The 12,661-nt window shown below is 40.0% G+C and overlaps 4 protein-coding genes across 5 annotated transcripts; all 4 read right to left on the bottom strand.

Moving 5' to 3' along the window:
- Positions 1 to 884: 884 nt before the first annotated feature.
- Positions 885 to 2,500, bottom strand: LOC111022013 (uncharacterized). The gene is made up of 2 exons (XM_022299163.2): positions 2,150 to 2,500; positions 885 to 1,827 (listed from the first exon to the last, which is right to left on the bottom strand). The coding sequence occupies exon 2, from the start codon at positions 1,771 to 1,773 to the stop codon at positions 1,120 to 1,122; it is 654 nt and encodes a 217-aa protein (XP_022154855.1). The 5' UTR covers positions 1,774 to 1,827; positions 2,150 to 2,500; the 3' UTR covers positions 885 to 1,119.
- Positions 2,501 to 2,749: 249 nt separating this feature from the next.
- Positions 2,750 to 5,255, bottom strand: LOC111022012 (Excinuclease ABC, C subunit, N-terminal). Its single transcript, XM_022299162.2, has 4 exons — positions 4,684 to 5,255; positions 4,235 to 4,373; positions 3,789 to 3,922; positions 2,750 to 3,645 (listed from the first exon to the last, which is right to left on the bottom strand). Exons 1-4 carry the CDS (start codon positions 4,839 to 4,841, stop codon positions 2,955 to 2,957), a joined length of 1,122 nt encoding a protein of 373 aa, XP_022154854.1. The 5' UTR covers positions 4,842 to 5,255; the 3' UTR covers positions 2,750 to 2,954.
- A 139-nt stretch (positions 5,256 to 5,394) lies between these two features.
- Positions 5,395 to 6,180, bottom strand: LOC111022014 (Methyltransferase-related protein). Its single transcript, XM_022299164.2, has 2 exons — positions 5,852 to 6,180; positions 5,395 to 5,762 (listed from the first exon to the last, which is right to left on the bottom strand). The coding sequence occupies exons 1-2, from the start codon at positions 6,017 to 6,019 to the stop codon at positions 5,664 to 5,666; spliced, it is 267 nt and encodes an 88-aa protein (XP_022154856.1). The 5' UTR covers positions 6,020 to 6,180; the 3' UTR covers positions 5,395 to 5,663.
- A 190-nt stretch (positions 6,181 to 6,370) lies between these two features.
- On the bottom strand, positions 6,371 to 10,611 carry LOC111022011 (P-loop containing nucleoside triphosphate hydrolases superfamily protein). Of its 2 annotated transcripts, none has more exons than XM_022299160.2 (12): positions 10,453 to 10,611; positions 9,583 to 10,269; positions 9,297 to 9,409; positions 9,095 to 9,214; positions 8,910 to 8,997; positions 8,258 to 8,349; positions 8,075 to 8,179; positions 7,652 to 7,761; positions 7,358 to 7,445; positions 7,209 to 7,244; positions 7,027 to 7,110; positions 6,371 to 6,925 (listed from the first exon to the last, which is right to left on the bottom strand). In XM_022299160.2, exons 2-11 carry the CDS (start codon positions 10,253 to 10,255, stop codon positions 7,027 to 7,029), a joined length of 1,509 nt encoding a protein of 502 aa, XP_022154852.1. In that variant the 5' UTR covers positions 10,256 to 10,269; positions 10,453 to 10,611; the 3' UTR covers positions 6,371 to 6,925. The 2 variants fall into 2 exon arrangements, with proteins under 2 accessions (XP_022154852.1, XP_022154853.1); XM_022299161.2 differs by having other exon boundaries at positions 9,583 to 10,265; positions 10,453 to 10,607.
- Between the last annotated feature and the right edge of the window lie 2,050 nt (positions 10,612 to 12,661).

Raw genomic sequence — 12,661 nt, 5'->3', positions numbered from 1 at the left:
TTGTTTTACATTGAATATGCATAGCAAAGTTCTTTTCTTTTAGGGATTGATGTAGCCATTAAACTTTATCAATTTATTGTTTAATTCTTTTGATTGAATGATTATAAATATTCTATTTATGTATCTCTATGCTTAATGCCTTTAATCTATGGTCATATATTGATTGATATTAGGCTTGAAATCTTATGCTAGATAGTTTAGAGTTAGAATTGGGATGCATAACTAAAGTGGTTCTAAGATCTGAAAATTTAGAAGTTCTTCAGAGGTCGTTCAAAGACCTGTTCAATAAAGTCATTACTTGTTATAGAAACTAGATAGGGATACTGGTTTCTTAATTGGTAAAAGAATTAACTTGTGTTCGGGAGAGACAGTTGAGATTTGAGAGTTCTTGACCTATAAAATTAATTACTAATTAAAGTCAGATTAGCTAAAAATCAGACATCCATACGATCACATGGATATATAGTAATATTGTTGTTGCCAATGTCGACCTTAAATATTATATAGTTACGATAACTAGTGGTGTCAAATTATTGCCACTGTCAATTCTGAATTGGCATCGCATCACCATTCACCACGCCCTTCATAGTTCATATCTATTTTTCTCAGACCTTCCATTTTGATCGAGTGTGATTCTTCTATACACTTTCCCTTTCATTTTTCTCTTCATTATATAACTCTACTTTGCATTTGCATCCCATTATTATTTTGTTCAATCGTACTACGATCACTTCCAAAGATACTCGTAATCTGCTAAAATTATCATAGAAAAAAGATTAAAATGATGACTTTTAAAAGTAAAGAATACCAAAATAGATGTTTTAGAAGCAGATGACGTAGATAAGTAGATAATTGGATGTAGGGAAAAAATTTAGAGTGCGGTATTTTGATGGAATTGGAATATGTGCATGGCATTGCATTTCCTTTATGAAAGAAACATTGTGAACAACGTGAAGCTCTTCTCATCAAGAGAGAGAGATGAGAGGCCATGTGTAGTTTTTTCTAAGTGGAAAACAAGAAAAATTAAAGCCGTCTCACTATATAATTAATAAAAAGAAACCGTAAAAATCTCACACATGTCTCTGTATATAGAAGATGATGATGATGATGGATCAGATTTCAATTAACATCCCTGGAGAACACCTTCACCAATTTGGGACAGCAGCCTTGACCATTTACTCGTCGCCCAAAGAACAAAGTAGAAACTGGTGATTCTTCATTATTTGTCTCCTCCTCTTCCTCTTCCTCCTCCTCTTGATCATCCAGTTTCCACTCGAACGACAGTCTCCTCCCTCTTTCCCTCCTGGAGCTGGTCGGCGTTGTCATCGTGGACGATGACAACGACGAGCTGGATGACGAGGAGGAAGAAGAAGGCAGGGATGGAGGCTGCAGACTGGCAGCCTTCACAGAAAGCTTGCGGAAGACATTGTTGAGGAAGTTGGTTCTGGAGGAGGACCTGCTATTATTCCTGAGGCTGAGGGGCCTGCTGTGTCTGTGTCTCGGAGAGGGAGAGAAGTACGAAGGTGGAGGCGTGAGAGGAGAGACGACTCCGCCATCATCGTCAAACTTGTCCTTCTTCTCCTTCTCCTCGTCCTTGTTCTTGGGAGTGCCCGGCTCAGACTCCCACACGAAGGGCACTGATGCCGGGACTCCTGTGTGGTAATCTTCTTCGTGATCTACACCCGACATGTCGTCTCTCGTCTTCAGGCTCTTCAGTTTCATCTTCCGAGATCTCGATCCACCAAAATCTGTGCCATTGTTATTCGTTTCCATATATTTCCTCTCTTCTTCTTAGCTTTTCAATCACGATGAGGAAGGGCGATATATCTACCAATTCCAATATCCAAATAAATAAATAAATAAATAACTTGTAATTCCCTCTTCCATACATTTTAATGATTCAATTTGTAAGGGCTCAAGTGTCATACAATATGACCCCATCTCTCTCAAATCTTGCACAATATTATATATATTAACTCCATCAGAGATGGTAGGAAACAGTAACATTACAAAGTCAGACATCAAAGACAGATTTGATAATTTAGAACATACTGTATAATATATTCAACAAGTTAGAATAATTAAAGAAAGCCATAGAACACAGAAACATGAAAGAAAACACAGGAGGTAATTATGGTAATAATGGTACCTGCTGGTGCTGGCTGCTGTATTATATATAATGGCTAGTGCTGTGTTTGCTCCATATTTCTTGAAACCTCATTCACAAAAACGTGGAATTGTTGGCATTCACAATGACATTAGAGATGGTAATCGAGTCCTCCTGTTATTGCCTCTGCCTTTTTTTCGGGGAGAAGAAATGGCAAGAGAACACCGTCCATCCCTCAAGATGATAATATATAGTAATTTCTTTCCCACCACCAATATTGGAAAACATCCTCTTTTTTCGTGGTCTCCCTCTTCCCCTATCTTATTGGGACCTCAATTTTTACCAAACTACAATTAATGGATCTCTGCAGTCCAGAGATTTTTTAGCACATCCTACTCCTACAGGATCAAAACGCACACAAATATTGTATTATATTCCATACAAATCTCCCCAACTCAATAAATTAAGTCATGAAATCAACCATGGCTTTATAGAAAACAATCTTCTAAACTTTATTCAAATTTTAAAAACAAATTTTCTAACTCGAAAAGTAGAAGATGAAGAATCAATCTTTTACAAAATTCTTTAAATCCATATGCTATCAGAAAATCATAATTGAAACCACGTTCTACAACACGAGCCTTCCGAAAGTTCTTTTCACACTTTGATGATTCCCCTGGATGGCCTTTGAAATAAAGGCTTATATATGTATATAAATTATACACCACGTTGGTCAAACAAATTTGAGCCCCGTTGCCTCTGAAAGGGTTTGAAAATGGCCCCTGCAGCAGGATACAGATATTACCTCATGCCAAAATGCATACGAGAACATGAACATGAACATGTTCTACAATCGGATAAACGTAGGAGATTTGGTCAAGTCAATAATCTCAGACCCAACAAAAGAAGTAATTCTTCTCTTGAATCGACTGTTGGAACTTGTTCTGCAGTCGGGAGATGGGGTACACACATCTATAACCTCATACTCACTAGGGGGATACCCAATATTACACCTCCCAACTTTGCTCATTGAATTCGTACTACCAGGTTTCTGCTGCAAGTTCACACCATTCCCTTCAAATTGGTCTTCCTCTCCATCTTCAATGATGATTTCAGTCTCGGACCTACCCGCAACAGTATAAGACGGAGCACACGAAGGTGGCACTCGTTTATAATCCTCAAGTTCTTTATTGTGTCCATGCATGTCATGGGACATACCCACATAGGACGGACTACACGAAGAAGGTGGCTCTCGTTCACTGTCCTCAAGTTCTTTATCGCATCCATCCGTTAACTTTTGAGGAATTTCATTTGGAACTTCTTTTGTCGATCCATATACTCGAAAACTGCAAACTTCTTCGTACTCTCTGTTGTACTCCAAGTCATCTTCATTTTCAGCTACACCTTGGTCTCCTTCAGAATAACATGGAAGGTCATCAATGGGGGAAACTTGGACCTTCATATGCTCTGGCAAACTTGGGCAACCAGCGGCATTATTCATGTACTTTGTTGAGAAGTAGTTTACAGTGATATTCAAACTACAAGGACAAGGAGAAAAAAGTAAAAAGACAGTTGTCCTTGTATGTCGTAAGTCTCTCTTTTCTAGCTAATTTGGAGTATGTTCACATTTCCAACAAATTTGACAGACAAATTTGATAGAATTATACAAGTAAGCTCATACCTGCACCAAGCTGGAAGTGTGAGCATTGTGTATGCAAGTTTAACTTTGTTGGCAACTCCAGAGAGAGACTTGAAAGTTGCAGCAGCACTTCTTACAGCCAATGACTCATTAGGGTGCTGCCACGCCCATTCAAACTGCACCCATAGTTAGAATTTATAATGATGTAAAGCCAAGAAACATCCTTCTTCTTTCAACCATAACATCAAATTCTGGCATTGTTAAGCAAATAAATCAAGACACAAGTTAAAAAGGAAGCCAGCAACACATTTGGTAAGTTCTCTTAAAAGGGTCATTGAGCTAATAGAAGGCAATCAAGAAGACGCACTATTAACTACTTCACCAGCTAAAGGCCCTTTGGAAATGTAAGCTTGGATTTGGGACCATCTTTTGACGAGTTTGAAAATTTGATATATGAGAGGTAAAATGGGGCTGTCGAGAAGTAGTACCTGGAGAGCAGAGACATTAGTGGGGAAGCCATAAATGCACAAGACCATCTCCCAAGGTCTCTTCCTTTTAGTACGCCACGCACCGCATCCAATTTCACCATTGTGCTGCCTGATTCTACGTTTTGGGTTCACTGTGAATCTGAAATTCCGTACAAACAGTCATCGAATCAGCCCACTGCAGACTGATTTACGCATTTTCTACATTTCTTAACGTTTTCCCTCAACCAGATCAAACATTAGCAGAATCAAAGAACCCAATCAGAGATGGTAAAGAAATTTCCAGCATCGGGAAGTACAGAAAGAAACAAATCCGAGCATCCAGAATTAGTAGATTAGGGTTTTTGAAACCATTATTTCAGAGACAAGACGAATAGGGGATCTGATCTGATCTATGAACACAGAGGAACAGAAAATTGTTGGAGTGACAGAGAAGTGGGAAAGATTCTAACCCGATATAGGTATGGCCTTTGTAACGAGGGCAAGCAGAAGCCAAGAGATAGCATGAGAAGAAGCCGTTCGATTCATTGCCCCTCTCTTCGTCTTCATTTTCCTCCTCTGCAACAACCATGGGTTTAGAGATTTCTTGCTTCTCTTTCCTCTTCCTCATCTCTCTCTCTCTCTATGGAAGATGAAAATTTGCCCCCAAATACAATTCGACCGTTGGCGTAAAAGGGTATTTATTATTTACCTCTACATAAATGGTATGGGAATTTGAAACCCGTTCATTACAGCAATTGGGCTGGTCGGTGATTTTACAGTTTGGCCCTAATTCAATGAAAGAAGGGGCTTGAACGTGGGCATGTCAGTCTGGCATCGTACTTCGCAGTTTTTCAGATTAGAATACGTTGATTACTAATTAATCCAACTTTGGGTTGCCCTAAATTTATTGTAAAATACGAAACGAATCTTTCTACTTTAATTTTAGGTCTTTTTCTTTTGTCCTAATCTTGAGCCTGGGAGACGAAAATAGAAGGGTTCCGATCCGGAAATCGCCGGCCAAACGGATGAACGATTCAATGATTGGCTGGCTTATCGTCTTAATTCCCAATTTTATTGATTTAACTTTGATCAAATCTACTTTCCCTTTGTCTCTCATAGAATGCTCCGCTTTACTTCCAATGGAACAAAATTCGAAGCAGAAAATAGAAATTACGAGAAGATTTGAAACCAGAAGAGTCTGCGATTATGCATTTCTGAACTTCTTAGAATTTCTGTTACAGACTTGGATGTCAACAAGAAGAGGGGTTTTACAAAAACTACTCGAGGGGAGAAGGGAAAGAAGGATTACATAATTCATTCATCCACCGAGATATACAACACAAGAAGACAAGGTGCATTCATCCAGCAATAGCATAGCAAACCTGAACAATACATTCAACCCAAACAAAACAAGACAAAACAAAACCCAGGAAGGACACACGACGTATCGTCAATCGGAACGCTTCGGAGACGATGACGACGGAAACAAATGCCTCCACAAGTAGCGGCCGCTGGCCATGTCGACCACCGTCCAGAACCCCGAAGACACCTGTTCAAGAAATCACGATCGTTCACGCACAACAAAGAAAAGAAAAGAAAATGAAAAATTCCATTAGCGTAAGAAAGAATTACAAGAACCTTGGAGGTGGAATTGGAAGAATGAGCAGCAGAGGAATCGTTGGAGTGGGCGTCGGAATTGTCGTCGGCGGCCTCGAAATCTTGAGGTTGAGATTTGAGGTTCCGGAGAACGAAGAAGCCGGCAAGAGTCGCTGAGAGAAATATCAGAATAAATCTCAGCGGACACATTTTTTTTGAACGCCTTCCCTAACCTCCGGATCCGAATGGGGGGAGAGAGATTTGTGGGGGAAGAAATTATTGGGGCAAAATGCAAATCAAGGGAGTGAAGTGAGGGAAATGTCAAAAATTGAGATGTTGAAAATGGGGAAATTTGGAATAATTTGGATGCCATGTAAGCAAGCTTTTCCACCTAACCTAACCACTCATTTTCTATTATTTGTTACGAGTAAAATAAAAATGAAAGGGCCCCAGATCAAGACAAAGAATATTAATATTAATCAGATAAGATTAGGGATTAATTGGGTTAGTGGTAACCCACAACCAAAACACTTTATACAAAACACATAAAAACAATAGAGATAGTGGTGGTTGGCTGCTATTCTTTATTCAATGAAAAGAAAGAGTCAGCAGCCATAAGTAATAAAGCTTGGCTTGGCTTGCGTCTAATGGGTTGAAAAGTCAAAAATGGTGCACCAACTCAAACTGTCAATGTCATCATCCATTTATGAGCATAAATCAAGGGCAATTTTAAGATTTGCATTTGCTGCATCAAAGAAATTTACTCCAAAAAATACAATAAATAAATGAAGAATTCCACTAAAGTCCATTTCTTCTGCTCGGCAATAGATGACATCGGCAAAAGGAAGGACAAATTGAAAAGGCAAGGCCGCGCCACAAGGACAACAACAACGAGATTGACCCTTGAGCGCAAGTGCCGGATTTGATCAGAAAGCAGCCTGTGGGAATATTCTTCTTCCAAACAAGACAACGGTTCAAATTTCTTTTGGCCAAAATTTGTATTGATCAATTGTGCACAGCACACTCATCAACAGACAAAAATGTTGAGCCGAGTTGCAGCTCTTGCTGGAGGTTTTACGACCTCGAGACAGGGACTTCGTTGTACTTCCAAGTTAACTGCCAAACTTCAGCTAATGAGAAGAAAATCCATGACCCAACACAAAGAAGCTTTATGATAATTAACTATAGTGAACTTTAGCAATAATATGGCACCTCACCTAGACTTTAGCAAACCGAGCAATTTTAGCCAGAACCGTTCTTAAACTTCGGATGCCAGCTCCTGATTTCGAACTTACCATCATCTGAAATCATAAACCACATGTCCAGATCTATTAGATTTCTCGTCATAGTAAGGCAAATTCTAGAGAAAAATTAACTCAACACACAGTTCTCTTCGTACCAGAGGTTGAACAATTGACTTGTTTGCCTTGAAGCTCTGTAAAAATGTCATGGCCAATAGTTATCAGTCTCAAAGAAGAAAGAAACAAAGAAACAAAGAAACAAATGTTGATTTTAGAACAGATATTTTAGTTGTATGGGGAAGAAAACCTCTTCAATTTGCATTGCTCTACGTGCCACATCCACTGGGAAGACCGTATCGGTCTTTGTCAATACAATTTGGTATTTAGTTTGAGATCTATCACAACGAATTTATAAGTCTCAGTACATCACACTTCCAATGGAAACTTAATTCTTCAAATAGTGAAATATACAGAAATTTCAGTGCATGTGAAGTCAACCATATGGAGGGACTAATGAGTATGCCAACCTGTGGGAACATACATGATATGTCCCACCAATCAAAAAATAGAAAAGTAATTCGCATTCACTGTCGCTTGGTACCTTTCCATCAAATCAATGAGCTCTTGATCCCTTGGCTTCATCCCCCATTTTGTATCGATAAGTAGGCACACCCGTTTAAGACCAACTCTTGTGGCAACATACTCTTTTACCTATAATGTATAAGTAATCATACAATCGGTTGGCTGACTACCACATGAAATAAAACCACCCAGAAAAGAAGACATGCATGTAATTATTAAACAATATATCAAAACTTCTCCATGTTGTTAGTAGTTTTTTCCTGCGTAACATCGTTAGTTTAAACTCCAGTGGCTCAGCAACAACCACAAGATCATCACAACACACAGATTCCAGATCTGTTTAAACAAAGTTTACCGTGACATATGAAAATTTCAAAACTATAAATTGGTATCATAAACAATTCAGATTTTGGGGCAGATAAACTTAGAATTGAATTCTTACCAACTCCTCCCAAGCATCCTTAACTTCCTCTTTTGCATAAGCAAAGCCATATCCAGGTAAATCAACCATAGATAGCTTTGATCCCAGATTAAAAAAATTAATGGTCTGCACATCAACAGATATTGCCAAGTGTCATCAAACATATCCAACACAATATGTAGTCAGAATTGCATACGTCAGCACCTGAGTAAGACCAGGTTTATCAGACGTTCGTACAACACCCCATTGTCTTGTAAGGGCATTAAGCAGTGATGACTTTCCGACATTTGATCTTCCTAGCATGAAGGAAGATTTAAGGCAACATCAATCAGTCTTCCACGAAACTAATGTCCAAACAAAAGTTCCTTATTATTGTAGCAAACAAAGTATCCAACAAAATTCCAAAATTTTGCATAGGAACTATAGTAGCACCACGAGACTAGAACCAGACATGGTTATGTGGGTTAGAAAAATAAATCCCAAAAGTAAAGCAATCTATTTTTTTTTTTGTTTTTTTTTGTTGTGTGTGTCTATGCGAATGGATAAGGGGGGGAATAAAGCGAGAGCCTTCCAATATTGTTTAGGCCCTGGTATGAAGTTCCAATATTATTTATACTGATAAGTTATAAGTTATAACCTCCTCCCTGTTAACTCATAGCATAATTTGCTCAAAATTTTCAAAGACAAGCTAACTATCATAAGAAATATATTACTTAGTCCATAACAACAGTGCACTACTGCAACTTCTATAAGTGAAAGAAAGCAAATTACACAAAGAATTATTAGTTAAAAGATGAATAACTTTAGAAGATAGAACCAAGCATGTATAGAAGGATCAAAATTTCAAATTATCTACCAGCAAAGGCAATCTCTGGCATGTCAGGGGGTGGAAAAGATGATGAAACTTTTGCAGCAGCAAAGAAGGTCAACTTATTCCTGAATATCTGTGTATTACAATTAGTTCCCACTAGGAATATGATACGGAGGATTGTGGAAAGAAAAAAGAGCAGCATTTATGTTGCATATATATCGTATACATACATTTTCTTCAATTCTTTCTCTCTCAGCACTGTTAGTAAAGGGGATATTATCCAACGGAGCAGAGAGATCGGTGTTGTAGCCTGCTCTTCTAATTTCAATCAAGCGCCTACGGCCCAACAACTGTTAACAATGAAATAAAATAATCATGAATGGTAATATTAATGGGAAAACAGAATTAGCAACACATAGCTTTGAAAATTACATTATCTTCCACGAATGAAAGGATAGATTTACTCGGCTGTATTGCACGGAACTGAGCATTCTTTGACATCTCATCTTTTTTCTCTGAACTAGCTTTCTCCTCCCTGGCATTTTCTGGAATTAAAAGAAGGGCCTCTAAGGAAAATAAAAACAGCAATATAGAAGTGCAAGCTAACTGAAAGGAGACGAGAAATTATTAAGCTTAGCCGATTGAAAAATGTAGTTACATTGCATCCTAGAAATTCAATCGGATTGGGTAGGAAATTGAGGCAGAGATATCAACTCACCAGTGATTATCCCATCATCCAGCCGCTTATTAGAGAGATCATATGGGTCTAAACGAATTACCCGCTTCCTCTTTTTTGGCTGATCAATTAGTAACTCTGGATCACCATTTGCACTTCTTTTCTTGAAAACTCTTCTCTTTGCCGGATCTGGAGTTACACCCCATGATTTGTTCTCAGTGGAATCCAATGTCTTGCTCGAATCTATGGTGTTTTCGGAAAATCTCTTCCTTGTGGATTCCACATTATAGTCTTTTCCCTCCCTGATTTTTCCTTTTTCATATGACACTTTCGGACTTCTGACACCATTTTCTTGCTTTTTAAGAGAGAATTTTCCTTGTAAACTAGCATGGTTTAAACTCTCGTCTCTGCTCTTTCCTACTACTTCAGCATCATTTCGTCTTCTAGAAAGAGACTTCCTCCTGTGCGTCGCCACATCAGTGAATGGCGTGACCTTCACATCACTATCTTGGCCACCATAGATTCTCTGTCTTTTTACATGAGCAGTTGCAGGCCTCAGTTTTGCCTTCCGAGCAGCCTTTTCGACACTCCCTGTTCCTGCAATCGTGTCACCATCTCTTGTTCTCCTATCGAAGTTCTTCCTTCCAGGCGCCTTTCCAACCGCAAGCTTGAGTTTCTTCTTGAGCCTAAGCCCCAAGCTGGGCTCTTCAGACATTGTCTAGCAACTGTCTATAATCCTCAACAGAAATTAGCAAACAAATTCTTTTGTATGACACAGCGGAATTGAGAAAAAATATTTACTTTTAAAAGCTATGTTGCATATGCGAGATTGAATAAAGCAGAAATTTAAGGGTTCCAAAGAGTTTAGCGAAGAGCATTCGCACTGCGTAGATGAAAGAATGAAAAACCTACACTTTCTAGTCTCTAGCCCTTCTGTTCAGCAAATTTCCTCGCCTTCTTCCTCGAATTTCAGTGTCAAGTCTTCACACTACGGGGGTTGCTTCCGTTTCGCACAGGCACAGCCCTATGCTCTCCCTCTCGTCTTTACACGGGCTTTCCAGTCGTGGCCCATGCCCAATTGCCCATAACCCATGATTTTTTTCTTTCCGGTGAGTTACACAAATTAAACCTTTCTTACTTTTCTAATTACACAAATTACAAATTCTGGTTCGCAATTCTACAATTTAATTATGTATGATAAACAAAAAATTATGAATTTTTTTTCTTTTCTTATTTTGGTCACGAGACTCGCAACATTGCCACGACAAACAACTAAGTGTTCTTCACGCGTTAGTTACAGGTAACTCTACTCAACCACAATACTAAGGAACTTCAGCCCCATCAAACTTGTACTGAGCAACATATAACAGTGCACCCAGACTCACAAGTACCACAGAATGACTCATCGTGGCACTAACCAAACTGGAGCATGGTACAACAGCTTCCACACAGCCCCACAACTGGTGGCAATCCCCTGCCAACTTAATCCTTCTAACCACCTTGATGCCACCTACTGTGACAAACCGCTTGCACCACCTGCTGTGGCAAATATGCTGCAACGACACTTCTCAATTTGCAGCTTCCACACACATTATCTCGTTAGGCTGGCGCTTCTTCACTCGAGCAAACACTAGCCTCTGCAACTTCTTTACAATGTCTTCTACTCTATGCTCGTCATGCAACCTGGACCATTCTCTTGAGCATACCTGCCAGCCCGCATTATCCTATAGTCTATAAATTTAAAGGACACATGCTCATGTGTTGAGCACAACTTGGGACAAGCAACCCATTATCTCGTTACTTTCTTTCTTCGAACGGCTCTTTACTCAGCCACACTACCCACCGCCTATGGACTTGCTTGATGCATCTCTTGCACTTGACTAGCGCATGTCGCATTGACCCTCGACTTGTCTACTTGTAGCCACTAACATTATCCATCTGACGACAATGGCTCTTTCAAAGAAACCCTACCTGGTTCGCGTTGGGTTTCTTCTCTTGTCCAACGAGACAACAAAGCCCTTGGCGAATGAGCTTGGTTCTTGCTTCGTGACGGGTTGGACTTCCCCGAATCGAATGTCTATCGACGACACCATTGACTCATAAGAAGTCTGGCTTCACCCATTTTACTACCTCTGATACTAACTGACGCAACCATCCTACCAAAAACTGGCACTCTTGACACACTTGCGAAGTCTTCGTTTACGCACTTGGGTTGTCAAACTGTCCGACTAAACACACAAAGCATGACTCTGATACCAAATATCACAGTCATACTTTTTTCCAACCATGCGGTGCAATGATATATGCACGATCATGGTCAGCCTTACGGGGAACTGTAGCCCTAATATATTTTTCACGCCCTTTGTGACTTCGTTAGACCTTAGGCGAAGTTCTTTCTTCCTCGATTGAGCTTTGCTGAATGTGGAACTTTGCTTAGTCTCGGCAATGCACGCCATCTGTACGTGCATTTCAGCTCTTTCACGACTCTAGCCGGCTTGCCCCTACTCTAGGCTAAGCCCTACGACTCAACCTTACCTCAACGCTAGGCCAAGGTCCTTTGAACTCAGTGTCGCAACTCAATTCCAACCATCTTGGTTCTCGACCACTCGCCCGTCCCGCTCTTACATGGATCCAGGACCTTACCAAGATTAACGGGGTCAGAACTAGCTTTAAACGCCAACCAGTTATTACCGGGAGATTCATGCCGCATAACTATGCTTTTCGGGCTCATCAGACGCCTCTAAGATCATTCATGCCGAGAAACTAGTCAGTAACGAGCTAAATGACCTTATCGAATACTGTCAGGGTGAGTCTTGTCGAGATATGGGCAAGGAGTGACTAAACTTGGCAACTGGGATGAGTCTTGCAGCTTATCGGGGCAAGATTAACTTTTTCTCACTTACTGAGTGTCCACCGGTACATTAGGATGCCACCCCCAAGCATCGAGATGTCATCGGACTTCGTTGCTTGCTCAGACACACTTATCCAGAACCATCCATGGGCTTGCATTTACGATCAGGGTCTTACATCCATCCATCCGGACACTATCGAGGCACGATGACTCTTGTGTCCGTGCCATCTTACTTGAGCATAACGGCCTCGTGGGGCAACCTCCAACCCA

The sequence above is a fragment of the Momordica charantia genome (genome assembly GCF_013281855.1).
Source record: "Momordica charantia cultivar OHB3-1 chromosome 3 unlocalized genomic scaffold, Mcharantia_2.0 BLBB01000003.1, whole genome shotgun sequence".
NCBI classification, from domain to species: domain Eukaryota; kingdom Viridiplantae; phylum Streptophyta; class Magnoliopsida; order Cucurbitales; family Cucurbitaceae; genus Momordica; species Momordica charantia.
Note: the sequence above shows the minus strand (reverse complement) of the source record. Positions and strands in the feature narration are given on the sequence as shown.